General features: G+C 43.0%; 1 protein-coding gene across 3 annotated transcripts in view; it reads left to right on the top strand.

The window, feature by feature from the left end:
• The window catches only part of RPAP1 (RNA polymerase II associated protein 1), a 38,577-nt gene extending 27,080 nt beyond the window's left edge, over window positions 1-11,497 (top strand). For all 3 annotated transcript variants that reach the window (XM_059849485.1, XM_059849484.1, XM_059849486.1), the window contains 8 exons: window positions 1,137-1,246; window positions 3,090-3,285; window positions 4,205-4,354; window positions 4,794-4,936; window positions 6,128-6,932; window positions 7,673-7,849; window positions 8,524-8,580; window positions 9,329-11,497. In XM_059849485.1, coding sequence (XP_059705468.1) covers window positions 1,137-1,246; window positions 3,090-3,285; window positions 4,205-4,354; window positions 4,794-4,936; window positions 6,128-6,932; window positions 7,673-7,849; window positions 8,524-8,580; window positions 9,329-9,484 — 1,794 coding nt within the window. In that variant the 3' untranslated portion in view covers window positions 9,485-11,497. The remainder of the gene's footprint in view (window positions 1-1,136; window positions 1,247-3,089; window positions 3,286-4,204; window positions 4,355-4,793; window positions 4,937-6,127; window positions 6,933-7,672; window positions 7,850-8,523; window positions 8,581-9,328) is intronic.
• Window positions 11,498-14,609: the final 3,112 nt, after the last annotated feature.

The following is a 14,609-nucleotide window of genomic DNA, read 5'->3' as shown; positions in this document are numbered from 1 at the left end:
GCAACTCCTCTGAAACTTGCCAAAAGCAACTGAGTTTATTAGTTGTGGATGAGGTGGAAACTGCTGGTGTCTCTCAAAGATGTCTTCAGGGCCCTGAAGGTTGGCATACCTTTTACAGGCTGTGATTGTGACCAGAGCATTAGAGAACCAGGACAGCCAAGAGTTAAATGCTCCTTTTTAACCTTTACAGATATCCCAGAAGAGTGACTGATCAAACAATTTCTTCAGTCATTGAACTGTGCTGGGTTTTTGAATTCCACTTCAAGAGAAGTTCAGTCATCTATCTGTAGTTAACTGATAGAAAAAAGAAAATGTACATAGCATGTTTGAATAGATTAGTGCAAAAAAAAAATCAACTTGTATAGTAATTAGATTAGTGTATGATGGGACCTTCTTGGAATATTTTTGTTAGACTATTAAAAACAAAGGTTAACATCTTCACAAAGGTTTTACTGATTTCTGGAGGCGGATTTCACCTGGGGTAAAAATCAGATTTTATGTAATGGAAATGAGTATTTCTGTATCCCAAAGCAGCATTCTAATGAAGATAAAAAGTGTTAAAATTTGCCAGCATGTTCCTTCAACCTGGAGTATTGCTTACTAGGGTCAGAAGAATTTGGATGATTCTCTAAAAGCCACAGTTCCTCCTCTGTGCAGTGTTCATCCACAGTCATGCTTTCATGGGTAGGTCAATCACACTTTATGCAGCTAATTTTTTTTGTTTTTCTGGAGACCCTTGTGGTGCCCCTCAGATTTCTCAAGGTAGTTCTGATCACCTTTGTTTCATCTTCAGTTTAAATAGAAACATGTAGATGGTAGGGAGAGGAGGGTCTAGCTAAGTTTTCATTTAGGGAATCTTGATTCCAAGGATCCCGTATCTTGCTTCCAGCCAATTAAGAATTTCTGGGATGCACTTTAATACTTGAGTGTGAGAACACCTTGAGATGCCAGCTCTCAGCTTCCACACTATGAGCAGTGAGGCCAACTCTAACCTAGAGCAGTACCACTATGTAGGTGATGGGGTCTGGCAAAAAGATAAACACAGAGGAAGTAAATAAATCAGTCTGTCTTTTTGCTATCACTGGGTGCTATGGTCATTCACTCTCTTTTTCTGTCATTGTCCATGTCTTTTACAGCCATCAGTCAATCCAGTTGACTGCTTAGAGGAACTGGAGCGTTTGACATCGGAGGTGCTGCAGCCCCTTCTCAGCCAGCCAGCCATAGACAGCATGTGGGACTTGCTCAGGTAAAACCATTCCACTGCTAAGATGCTGTTGTCAGAAGCTAAGGGAGCCCCATTTCTATACATTTCTATGTACTGTGTGACAGCCCTCCCCTCCTCTTCTCTTTTCCCTGTGCAATATGCCCCAGGTATGGGAATTGGAGTGCAGTAGGGCTGTGTCTACACCCTGCTTTGTCCTCTCACCCCTCACAGAAAAGTTATGATGGCTGCAGAGGTTTGCAGCTCCTCCTTTTCTACTGGTGCTGCTGCATATCTGCTTTGCCACATAGCTGAGGTTTTCATATCAATTATTTTAGTCACTCTTGGTTTTGATTCTTCTTTGGTTTCACTGGTCTAAAAAAAATAGTGCAAGTAGCATTAGTTGAGTTGCTCTTACATGATGAGGTGAATGTGTGTGTTCATGTGCACTGTGTGGTGCTGCTTATATGAAAGAATTTAACTAGGTTCAAATCTTCAAGCTCCTGCAGAGATTCACTAGGGCTTTGAAAACCCCTGCAGAGCAGTGCAAGAACAGATACCAAACTGTTCTTCCAGACATTTGGGTAACATAAGCTCTGGCTCTGGGAACAGATAAGCACTGCAGATATTCTTTCTTTCTGCTGTAGAGGGAGCCTCCTTACTAGGCTGTGATTAATCTTCTGGAGTTCTTCTTGAGTGGGGAGTCTAAAAGGCCTGACTTGCAGTCAGAGAGGCATCCATCTGCCTCGGAGAATATCTGATATAAAGGGCACTTGAAACTTTTGTTTTCAAGTGGTATTTGAATGGCCACCAAACAGTTTGGCCCATGTTCTTTCATGACTGAAACTGAGCTCTGAAGCTCTTGGCGCTAAAGCTTCCAACACAAGAGAATACTCATTAGACCCTTTCCTGCCTATCCATTGAAGACAATGGATTTGGTTATGCTATAAAAGTTCATCCACAATTCTTGCTGTTCTTAATACTGGCTGGTAAAAAAACAGAGTCAGCTGATCTCTGCCCTAATATTTTTACAATTTTGTCTAAACTTTCTGGGCAGTTTAGGTCCAGGAGTTCAGGGTACTTTGTGAGCCCCGCATGTGTTAATGCATCTCCTACATGTAATACCAGTGGTAGAAAGAGCAGTGCATTTAAGCAATTAGTTTTCTGCCATAGAGTAATGATATGGATCTTTGGCAGGGCTTGCCCTATTACCCCATTACTATTGAGCAGCTTGCTTCTGATCACTCTTCTTTGTAGTAGTCTTACCTATACAGACATGATGTATCTACTCTGGCCCCTGCAAGCACTGCTGGTGTGGGAATTTGTAGTTTCACCTGCAGAGAACACACACGTCAAAAGTGGTCTGCGTGTCATGTCCATTACATTAAAGCTACGTTCTTTCTGAATACAGTTTAAAAATATGCATTTCATTAGTACATAAAGGGCAGCATTTTTTCAAAGTCAATTTTAGATATAATCTGGCTTTTTGGTGTTGCCTGCAAGTTTATTATTGAAATGTCTTGAGTGGGTGGGCAGCCTTATTAGCCCGGTGTGCGTATGTATGTGGGGAACGACGTATTTTTTTTAAATCAAAGGTCCAACACTTTCAAGTATTTGACATCAGAGATGCGTCACTGTATCAGTATTTCTGCTCATCATGACCAGTTTAGCTGAAGAGTTCCTGACAGCTCCCTGGCATTAGCTTGTACGGCAGCAGTGCTTGGTGTACCAGCTGAGACACTGGCTTTTTGCTTTCACTGTCTTCAGGGCTTCCATTTTACTGCAGTGTGTGGTACAGTTCAGATAGATAGCAACATTTCAACAAGTTAATTCCTCAGCACTATGAATGCTTTTGACCTAACCCCTCTCTCTTTATTTCTTCACACAGGCCATGTTCTGCTTTGTGCAACCCTCTGACCTGTTCCCCAGCACCGGAATCTGTCAGCAGCATTGCATCTCTGAGTTGCACTGGAGGCAAACCTCCTTTGAGCCTGGTTGGCTCCAAGTCACCTTTCCCCTTCCTCACTGCCCTCTTATTTCTCATCAATAACATCACTCACATTCACAAGGGCCTGACCAGCAAGGTGAGAATAAACCTTTTCACTGTAAATACTAGATGAATGATGATATACTTGTAAGGGAGGTTAGTGTTTGTACCTTCCCTGGCATAAAAGAGATGTTAGAAGGACTGTTAAAAGCAAATTGTTGTGCATTTTTGTTTTAAAAATATTAAAGTATTATAGAGAGAAACAGACTGACTTTCAGAACAAATGGGATGAGGATCAGAAAAATATCTTGTCTTTGAATTCCAATATTCAGTTGACACCAGGAAGCTGGAATTACAGAGCGGGTGATGCTTAGAAGATGTATTTATAAAGAATGTTGAGAAGAGTTGAGCAGCTGTTGTTTGGCTAAGCAGAATATAAAACTTGAGTGTCAGTGGAGGAAAAGTGTTGTTGAAGCATATATATATAACAAAGAAAAATGGGTAATATTAAAGAAGAGAATGAGTGCTACTGAAGAGGGTCCTTCCTACTTTCGTTTGTTCTAAATTTTTAGAATGAGTAATCATGGAAGGTTTCAGACTCTAAAGAGCAAATGTCTGAGCCCTAGAAAGATGGAATACATGGCATAAGCTTTCTCAAAGCCTTCCTGTATGACCTTGTGTGGAATTAGCTGATTGCCTATTAATGGAAATACCTGGCCAGATGAGGGAAAAACATTTCAAGCCACTGGCCAGATTTCTGCCTTACAGAACACTATGGAAAATGTAGGCAGTGACTGTTTATCTGTTATGGGGATGGTCATGATGGATGCAGGTGAGCCCTGAGGAAGAAAAGCAGATATTTATTAGGCTGTTTTTAAATATGGCTTTTGGAATAGCCAGCAGGAATTGTTATGTGAGAGGAGGTAAAGGAGGGCCTTGGATAGGACTGTGTTTTGCTTTACTCCAAACACAAACTGCCTTAATATTATTTATCTCCACTTGTGATTCCTTTATAGTACAGCTCTGTGCTGGGCTTCAGAGGCTTGAAGGATTATCTGCATCAAAGCTGGCAGACTGGACCTCCCTCTGTGACTCCTTCATCTGCGTGGATCCTGCGCCATGAATATCACCTGCAGTACTTTGTGTTAGCGTTGGCTCGGAGAATGGTATCCTTATCAGTTTTTTCATTTCTCTCCTCAAGGAACTGACTTCACTGGCAGCTGGTCTTCATGTCCCTGTTCTTTCTTGTATCTGACTTAGGTCTGGTGACTCTTCTGCTGACTTTTATGACCCATTAGCAAATAATATCTTGCCAGTTACTGATGTGGGGATTTAGTTCCAAAACACTTCAGATGGAAAAATTTTTTTTTTCCTTTCTTTGGGATAAAATAAGGACAAAGTTTTGAACTGTGTTGCTAAAAGAAATCTGACTATCTAAGGCAGTCAGGGGAAGCAGAAATATCTCTTGGTATGAATGCTGACAGCTCTTGCAGTCTGCCTCAGTCTTTCACTTTGCAGCGAGATCTGTGTCTTGTTTGACGCTCCTGTCCTTGCTGATTGTCTTGTGGACAAATGCTCTTATCTGTTGTTTTCTTTCCTGTACAGGCAGGCACTTGTCCGGATTACACCCAGCATGCCTCACTCCATCACTGTGTTGCCATGGCATTGCTAAGCCGTCTGTTGCCAGGGAGTGAGCATCTGGCTCACGAGGTCCTACTGGATCTTGCCTTTAATCCAGAGTTTCTTCCGTAAGCTTTGCATTTTTTCCTTTTTCTAGTCTGGTACATGGGAAAACATAGGGAAAATGGAAAAAACATGTTGGCACTGCAATTTTGTCATAATTTTTGACCTTTAACGGGGCCTGTAGTTGAATTTTGCTTACTCATTGGCATATTCTTTTGGCATGGACCCTTCTAATCAGGCAGGCATGGTGGTTGCATATTCTTCTCTGATGTACCGCTGTTGAGAAATGTGACCAATTTCTTTTGATTTCCTCAGAGACATGGCTTGTGTGATTCCTGATAGAGCTGATCCTCCCTAAGGCCTAGCATCTTCCATCCTGAGAATAGGGAGTCTAGAAAATAAATGAGAATTTGACATAGCCTAAAAGCTCAATGAATCTTCCTCAAACCCATATTAATCAAGTTTTTTGATTTGACAAATGCCATGTCTTCCACTTTACACTGGAAGAACTCATGAGCATCTCAAATATGAATCCTCTCATATCTGGGCAAGAAGATGGTAGCAGTTTATTTTGTTCATCTCAATCTGTTTGAAATTAGCCGTGGTGTATCCCTGCAGGAGGTTGAGCCAAGGTGCTGCAAGGAGGTACTGTGTTTTTTCAGAAAGAAGGAAAATTTGTTAGTGGATTTGTTTGTGTGGTGGTGTTTTAGTTTTTTTGTTGGGCCAACAAAATGGTGAGTCTTTGGTCTGAGGTTGTGGCATATGGATTTCATAAATACTCTCCACATGCATAGTTTCTGTCAGTCTATATGGCTCCCCTGACCTTGCCACTGTCAGCTGCAAAGCTTCTGTTTTGAGAGTTGTCTTACTGGTTTGCGTAGGCTTTCTCTGATATGCAGTATTTCATCTCAGCACTCTCATGTCTGTGTTGATAAGTAGGCTGCCTCTCTGGACGAGGGATTTCAGGCTCTGCACTAGACTGGCATTGTGTGGTGGGTTTTCGTGGCACAGCCTCAGTGTTGCTGACTCCAAATGTAGTTCTGTGAATTCCCTCTAAATACCAAGGTAGCTGATGCTTTAAAGGCCCTCTGTATTAGAATAGCTCAATGATATAGAAAGTGTTGAGTGCTCTGCCTGTACTACTCTTCCTGTTCCAGGAAGACTGTAGAGATGAATTAATGTGATGTGTTGTTTGTTTGGCATTTCTGGGTTTTTTTTGTTTGTTTCTTAAACTGTTGTTTGTCTTTACTTTACAGTGAAGGGAAAGCTGGTGGGCCAGAAGCAGCTGACTTCTCTGATATTCTGCATCTGGGCACCAATGCCAAACTGGCACAGCCTGGCTCTGCGGCAGCATTTCTTCCAAAGGTTACTCGTGGTGCCCTGCTGAGAGAATCATACCAGAATCTGCCTTCCATTCGTTCCTGCTACCTCTCCCACTTTCTCCACTTGCAGCCCACCCTTATGCGTTCTCAGGCATCCTACCAAGGGCAGAATTACCTCATCCAGTCAATGCTGCTTCCTGAGGTCAGAGGGCCCATTCTGCCTTCAGACTGGCCATTCTTTCCACTTATCAGCCTCTACAACAAAGTGACTAATGCAGAGACACGTGGGGCCATACTGAACTCTCTCCCACTTGATCTCGTCAACACTGTGACCCGGAACCTGCAGTGGGTCTTGTTGCTGGAAACCTGGCGTTCTGAAATCCTGCGGAGTATCCCAACTGCTGCCAAACTTGCGCGACTTATGTGTGTCTTCCTCACTGGCAGTGACCTCTTTCTAGAAGCACCAATCCACTGCTACACAGCTGCCCTTCTCTCTGTGTATTGCCAACCCAAGCTTCTGGATTCCCTGAACTTGGATGCTCCTCTCCCTGGTTTGGCATCCTTCCACGATCTCTATATAAGTCTCCTGGAGCAATTTGAGGGTGTCTCCTTTGGAGATCCACTCTTTGGAGTCTTTGTTCTTCTACCTCTACAGAAGCGTTTCAGTGTTCATCTGCGTCTCTCTGTTTTTGGGGAGCACACAAATATCCTGCGGGCGCTGGGAGTGCCATTACAGCAGGTAATCCTGGCTTATGGAATTGCCTGTCACTATGTATTTCTGGGTTACTACACTCTTGCCTGTGATTCTCCAACCTTTATTTGTGTGTATATGTGGAGGGCAGTAGCTGTGAAGTTGCTCAGTCTTCACTGGAAACTGTCCCAAACCTTGCTTGGATTAACATTCAGAACCTTCTGATTTATAGAAGGGCTGGTCACACCCTGTGTTCTGCTAGCAATTACCTTTCCCTTAAATAAGTGTTTTCACACCTTGGTGAGAAACTTTTCCTTGCCCATGCATAGACAAATAGTCATTTTCCCTCTCAACCATCTTTCCACATATAGTTATATTGGAGTTGTGCTCTGCTGAGTAACAGCAAGAAAACTTGGTCTGTCAAGTGTAGGACTGCGTTTCTTTTGAGTGAGCAGAGCACAAGAAATAGAATTTAGCAGTGCTGTCAAAAATACCGTCTTCTTACTTTAAGTGCTCATCTTATCTGTGCCAAAAATCAGCTGCAGTGATAGGACCAGTAAAACATCTCTCCATAAAGTTGAAGAGGTCTTGACAAGACTTTGTCAAGGCATGTCACATCAGTCAGGGTGGGCTGTAGCAGCTCTGCTCCAAATGGGGATCATGCTGCTGGGGTAACATTGCGTTACAGGAGGGCATGCACAAGGAAGGACACTCTAGTCATGAGCTTCCTCTCACCACTTAGACTCTGACAAAAATTGTAATGTTCCCTCTGGATGGGTTTGTTGCAGTTTCCTGTGGCTCTTGAGCGCTACACTTCCCCTCCTGAGGATAACCTGAACCTCCTGCGACTCTACTTCCGAACGCTGGTCACTGGTGCGCTGCGCCACACCTGGTGCCCTGTTCTCTATGTGGTGGCCGTGGCTCATGTGAACAGTTTTATTTTCTCCCAAGAAAGCACCACACAGGTGGGTAATGGATAGCAGAGCTTCAGGGCTGCAGTCTTTGGGTTTTGCATCTGCTCACCCTGTAAGTCCAGTGTGCCTTGCAATGGAATCACTGACCTTTGGGATTTGAAAACAAAGAGTGTAAGCAAATGTGTTGAGGACTCGTCAGCTGTTTGAGGATCCACAGACAAGGCAGCAGCTTTTGTTCGTTTTACCCTAATGCACTCGCATTAATGGTAGCTATTCCTGCCTAAGTCTTTGAGGTTAGCAATTGTGTTCTGGGTGTGGGGGAAGAATAAACAGAAAGAATAAGGAAGGTGATCAGCCAGAGAGAGCTTGTAATAGATTTGGCCTCTGCCTTAGCAATCTTAAGCTGCAAAGTACTCTTTTCTTTGTCTTCGCTTAAGTAACCAAGCAGAAGCCCTCCTATGGCCTTGAGGCCTCTATCAGTGAACAGTTGTGCTAACAAGACTTCACCTCTGATCTGCAATTCTACCTGAAGGTTGAGAAGTCAGCTGAGATTCAGATCAGGGAAAGGAGCAGAGAGGCAGGATTTAAGTGATGAGACATCTCAAGCACTTTCTGCTGGAACAAGCTGCTCATCATTATAATGAACAAGTCATCCTGGAGTGCTGTAGCCCCTGGGCAAAGGTGTTACTGCACCATATTAAGGAAAGTATGTGTTTTGTTCCCAGGAGACAGATGCTGCTCGGAAAAGCATGCTGCGGAAGACGTGGCTGTTGGTGGATGAGGTAGGATTTGTAAAATTCAGCTTGTGCTGCTGGGAATTAAGTTTTCTATACATGGTATTCTTACAGACTTATATTTGGCCTTGAAATTTGTGTTAAATTATGTTGCTAATTTGACAACGAGAGGAGATTAGCAGCAAGATTTTGGCCTGCAATATCTGTAAATACTCTTTAACCAGTTCTTGTAGTAATTGACCTCAAAACACTGAGCCTATTGGAACCTAGATGAATCTCATGTATTTCCATGCCTCTTGTCCAAGCAGCATTATATCTGGATAGCTAGAGATTTTAGAGGGATGATTGTAGCACAGTTATGAATAGGTGGCTAGCAGTGATCTTTCTTAACTCTTGGATGCTTCCCCTGAAAAGAACAGGACAGATGTAAGGTTTCTCTTTTTTTCAAGGAGCTTGCCAAAATCTATCCTTTGTAGGACAGAACTTGGTCATTTGGCCCTCTGTGATTTGTGTCCAGGGTAAATTATTAGGTCACACTCAAAAATCCACTTCATTTTCTGGCAAGAAGTCATTGTGAGGGGCTGTTGAGGAGACAATGGTGTTGTGTTTAGAAGAGGAATTCTCATGTGAAAAAAAAGAGTGAATTTTAGTGGAAGAAACTTGCCTTTTGTAGCTCTTCTATTGAAGATGATGTAATTAAATATCTTGGGCATGATGGAATTGTACTATTTGCAGATTTGCTACGTTGTGTTGGAGATGGTGGAAAAGATTAGATACTTTTTGTTTTGTTTTTCAGAACTTGAAAAAGCACCTGCTGTACTACAGACTGGTGAATGTAGAGAGTCCTTTGGGATTTGACCTTTATGAGCAGCTCCCTCCCATGCGACTGAGGTACCTGCAGACAGTGACACAGAAAGAAATTACAGAGAATGCTCCAGCCCTTGACTCATAGCAAAGCACTTGTGTAAGAAGAGGGCCAAGGTGAAGAATGGAAAAGCTCAATTTATACTTCACTGATGAAACTACTTTCAGTTCATATGGTTTTAGTGTTTCACCTGGACACTCTTGGCATCTTTGCCTAGTGAAGCACTAGTAGAATGCTCCCAGCCCTGCAGAGCATACATGCTGTGAAGATATGACAGCATGTATGTGTGTGACCTCTCTGTGGTGGATATTGGAGCATTTTCCTCCATTCTTCTTCAAGTTATTCTGCTTCTTCCCAGAGGAGGTGAGAATGTGTCTGAAAGGCACTGGACTGCTGAATCAACTGAAGGAACTGGAAAAGCTGTTTTGTTCACTCAGGCTGGAAACCGGGTTCTCAAGATAATGTCTGTTTTCCCCAGATCCTTCCATTGCTTTTTTTTGTACCTTGGATTTTGAATGGTCCTTTTCTTACACTATTCCCTGCAAACAGAATGACAGTGTGACAGTGTGATCTGTCTCTGATCCTGAGAGGTTTTTTTTTTAACATACACATACAAGCAGTTTCTCCAAGGTAGTGTTCTGTGCATACACTCAGTAACACAGATGTATTGTGTCAGACCTCTAAGAAACAGCATTTCCTAGTGCAGTGGTACAAACACTGAATATCCTCCCTTGGCTGTCTTTTGGATGGTCTCTAAACTGCTTTCTTTTCTCCCTTAATTTGGTTACATGAATAACAAGATCAAAAATAATTTTTTTTGCAGGCCAGAATGCTTGGCAGTAACCACCCCTCATTAGAGAAAAGTATCTGCTTGTTTAGTTAGACTATGTATTGGTTGCCTTCTGAGAAGAATGCAATTTAAATTTTGAAGTGGAGTTTCCTAGCTCAAACCTAATTTTAAAAATGTCTAATTTGATCCCACTTCTACATCCAAATTCTGAATTGCAGCCTCAGACACAAGGGCTGCAAATACAGAGCCCTAAAAGGTTCTTTACAAGTGCCACATCAAGCCCAGAATTTCCTCTGGGTGTATGGTCTCGCTGGGTGTTCTCTATATTTTTGCTTAGTCACTCTGGCTGGCTTTTGTTTGCAGAACTTGACTTTTATGAACAAAACTTTTTTTAAAGAGATTTCTGATGTTTTGTTCTTATGAATAAATTCCTCTGGAAGCTGCAGGGTGATACCTGGTCTGAAGAGCTCAGCCTCTATCTTTACCTATCAATGAGGCCAAGCTAGCTTCCTTCTAAGAAACCAGGCCTGTATTAACCTTGCTCCAGTGAATGTCCCAGCAGCAGTGAGAATCACTGTTAATAGGCCCACTTGGGACTGAAATTGTTCATAGAAGAAACAAATTCCAACCTAAAAGAATCAAAGAATCATTGAGTTTGGAAAAGACCTTGTGTCCAACCATGATACAGTATCTTTCTTTCACCTGACAGTCAGGTGTTGCTGCCCCCTCAAATGCCTGCATAATCACATAGGGTTTAGGGCATTTGTGACCGATGCTGTCTTTGTATTGGCAGTTTTCTAAGTGTTCCAGTCTCCTTCCCTAGTTTGCCAGAAAATAGCCAGTTTGATCTTTTTTCCCATGTATTTCAGATAGGAAATGGGCAGAACTGGCTTTTTTGTTTTTTTTTTTTTTTTTTCCTTCCCTTTTGATGTGGTTTCTATCTGCAGCTGATCAGTGTCATGAAAAATAACAAAAGCACAGTGGTCTAACAAGATTTTTTAATTGTTGTTAATTATTTTTAAAGTATTTGATGTGATTAAAAGTTTAATCAAAGTCATTCAAGTTTTAATCTGTCTAGATGGTGAGAGCCCAGCAGTTGTCTTTCTGAACAATGGATGGTAAAATTGAAGGACTCCTAGTTGCCCATTTAAGAGCAGTCTTCTTCAATGACTTTACCTTTTTCTTTTCAGACCTTCAGTTATAAAATCTCTTCTAGTCCTTTGTGGGATGCAAAGTTGAATTTTGTGATGTGTACAGGATGTAAATAAATATTTTGATAGCTCTGCAGGAGTGTTTTTAAACTATGAGAATACTTTGTTTGAGTCTTTCTTGAATTTGGATAGTTCTGTTTGCAGTTTATCGATATCTTGGGACAGCTGCTAACTTAAAGAGTTCTAGTAAACTCTGGAACTCTGTAAGAACGCTCCTCAAGCCAAAAATTCCATCCTTCTTGTGTGATGGGTCAGTAACACAGTGTACCAAATTCTGTGTGTACTTGGGGAAGGTGCAGGGTTTTATGATGTGATTTGACATGTGCCCCAGGTGGGAGGACTGTCCCCAGAGGGTATTTGAAATTATGATGCAAGTATCAGTGGAGAGAAGGAAAAGAACAGATCCCAAATAGTTCTGCAGGCACAGTGATACACAGAAAATTCCAAGGATGCTGCATATGAGCTGTAAGTTTTCAAAACATTGACTGTCACTTGAGATGGTACATGAATTTTTTGAAGTCTTTCAGCAATTTTTGGATTTCTCCACAGAACACTAGAGGGCATTGTTTTATCTAGTTTAGAGGCAAGATTTCTCAGCCTCAATGCTATTGGGACCTGAAGAAAAACCAACTACCCTTATACATTGTTGAAATTTTCTGTGTTTTTTATTTTTGCATATACTTTTGGAGCAAGTGTGGAGAATGAAATGTTTTATGTAGTGGGTTGCTAAGAATCATACAATGCTTTGACAGCAGGAGCATTTTTGAAAAATCATGGTACAGTGAATGTAAGGTTTAACTTAAGCTGAATGCAGTCTGAGACAGGACCACAGCATGCCCCATTCTGTTCATCCAGTTTAATCCTGGTCACGGGAAGTGAGGAGATGAAGAAAATTAAAACTGTCGAAAAAAATGGTTGTGATAACAGTGGAATCTCTATTGGTACAAATTTATCATGTGCTGGAAGGCAGCAGCAATGTGGTTTTAAAAGCAAGTGCTTGATTGGACTGAAGATGAGTTGAAGATAATCCTTTTAGCATTGCTGTTGAGTAGGCAGGTGAGAGGGTGGGGTTGTCACAGGTTTGCATCCTATGACTTGATTGTCATTATGCTGAATTTTCCTTTACATTTTGAAAGGGAAGAAAGAGCTCTCCCATCAGCTTGGAAGCATGTCCTTTTGTGCTTAGAAGAAATGGAGTTGATTTGTGATTCTTCAACTGTGTGAGAGGTTTGAAGTCCTGGAGTTTAAAATCCATATGTGGTGACTTGGCTCACTTTGCTGAGTAGGGGTGGTTCCCAGAAAGATGTAAGCAGCTTGGTAGCTGGCAGTACTACACAGTGAGGTAGGACAAGGCCTGACAGAAGAAAGTAAAGGGTGAGGCAAGAAAGAAATCAAAGCAGGACTGAAACCATACCGTATGGGGACTTTTTAACAGTACACATAAAGCATTATATAATTGAAGGACTTTGATTCCACTATATTTACTGACTACCTCAGTTTGACAGTGGAATGTAATAATCCATTTCTAGACTAATGCATTCTGTCTGGCCACTTAATGCTAGGCAAACCCTAAACACCTTTTGCTGATGAAGTCATGGACAAAGCAAGCCATAAGCTGTGGATGTATAAATACACTGTGGGTCAGACAAGTATGTTACTTCTAGTGTCAGACATAAGTAGAGCAGCAAATCATGTTAATCACTGCTTTTACTTCTTCCTAGTTCTGCAAAGTTCTTGGAAATTTTTCACTGATGAAGTGGTGCTGCCTTCAGCTGATGATCATATTTGGGAGGCAAAAACATGTTTATTCCCCTTGGCTTACAGAAGCTCATATCAGCTTTACATTCACAAAGCTGGCTTTCTGGTGTTCCTTGTTTAAATAATTTTATGGTCACTTACTGGCCTTTGCCCTAGCTTTTAAAGCTGGCTTCTCCTCTCCCTTTGAATGGAGAATGTGCTGGGAAGCCCTGCTCACAGAACTGCTGTGTTTTGCATGGTTAAGTGGTGGTTGTAAGCAGAGATAAGTTTGCCACAGTGTGCTCCCCTCCCTGTCTTTATTGTCATAATCTTGAGTCGGGAGCCAGCTCAACAATGCTGTGTTCAGGTTTCTGGCCAGCCGCAGCTCCCAGAGCTCCAGCTCAGCCTGAGGACGGCGCGGAAGGAGCAGGCACTGCACGGCTCTATTGCGAGTCTCCAGCCACCCCTGGCCCCAGCAGTAACTCTGTGCAGGTTAAATGAACAGAGGCGTTTTAGACCAAACAGCACCTGGCCCATCTTCAGGTCCAGTTCTTTATTTGTAGGTGGGGTGTAACCAGCAGATACCATCAGACACCTACGGTTCCAGAGAGCAGATGAATGTCCTTTAATCTGTGCCCGGGCAACTTTCTGCAGTACATTGTTGCCTGTTCAGCAACCAGCTCATAAACCCATGAATATTGGTGATGGATATTCCCAGGGAGCTCTGTGTATGGACATTAGAACCAAGTCTGAGGCACAGAGACAAGGCTCGATGGACTCACCCCCTGCCCTAATCCAGCACGGATGACCAACCAGACCGGCGGTGTTCCTCCTCATTGCAAAGCAGCAGCTTGTCCTGGCCAGCACAAAAACGAGGCTTGTGTGATGTAAAGTACCACTGATGTCAAAGCACGGCCCCATACGTGGCAGTGTGTGCTGAAATCAGGTTTTAGTTGATGGCTCAGGCTGGAGGAAAGCTCTGTGGAGCCATCTGGGTGCTGGGAGCTGTCCTGTGGGGCCGGGCAGGTAACAGGGAACGCCTGGGCCCAGCACCGGCCCTCAGGAGCGCGGGAGGGGCCAGCAGCAGCACCCACGGGAGGTAAATGCCGCGTTTCGTGCCTTTTATCTGCTTCTCTGGGGCGTGGGTGCCTGGCTAACGGCTGTGGAGGACATGGATCAGCTTGGTAAAGTTAAACTAAGTGTGTCTTGTGCTGGGGCTGATATGGTTGCTGTCCTTTTGGGTCTATGCTGACAGTACTGCCTCACGTTTCCCTCAGGGAAGGAGGGAGGCCTGCCTGAGTCCTGAGCCTGGTGGCCATCCTGCCCTCAGCAAGGGCTCTCTTTGGAGGGGTTTGGGGGCCCTGAGTGCAATGAGGGGGCTCTGGCAGGATTGTTTGCTATGGAAAAAGGGGCACAGGAGTGCAGGTGTTGGAGTTCTGCCACAGCACAGCCTTGTTCCCTGACTATAGTGACC

Source organism: Haemorhous mexicanus, chromosome 6 (assembly GCF_027477595.1).
Source record: "Haemorhous mexicanus isolate bHaeMex1 chromosome 6, bHaeMex1.pri, whole genome shotgun sequence".
Taxonomy (NCBI): domain Eukaryota; kingdom Metazoa; phylum Chordata; class Aves; order Passeriformes; family Fringillidae; genus Haemorhous; species Haemorhous mexicanus.
This window is presented reverse-complemented; position numbering and strand designations above follow the sequence as displayed.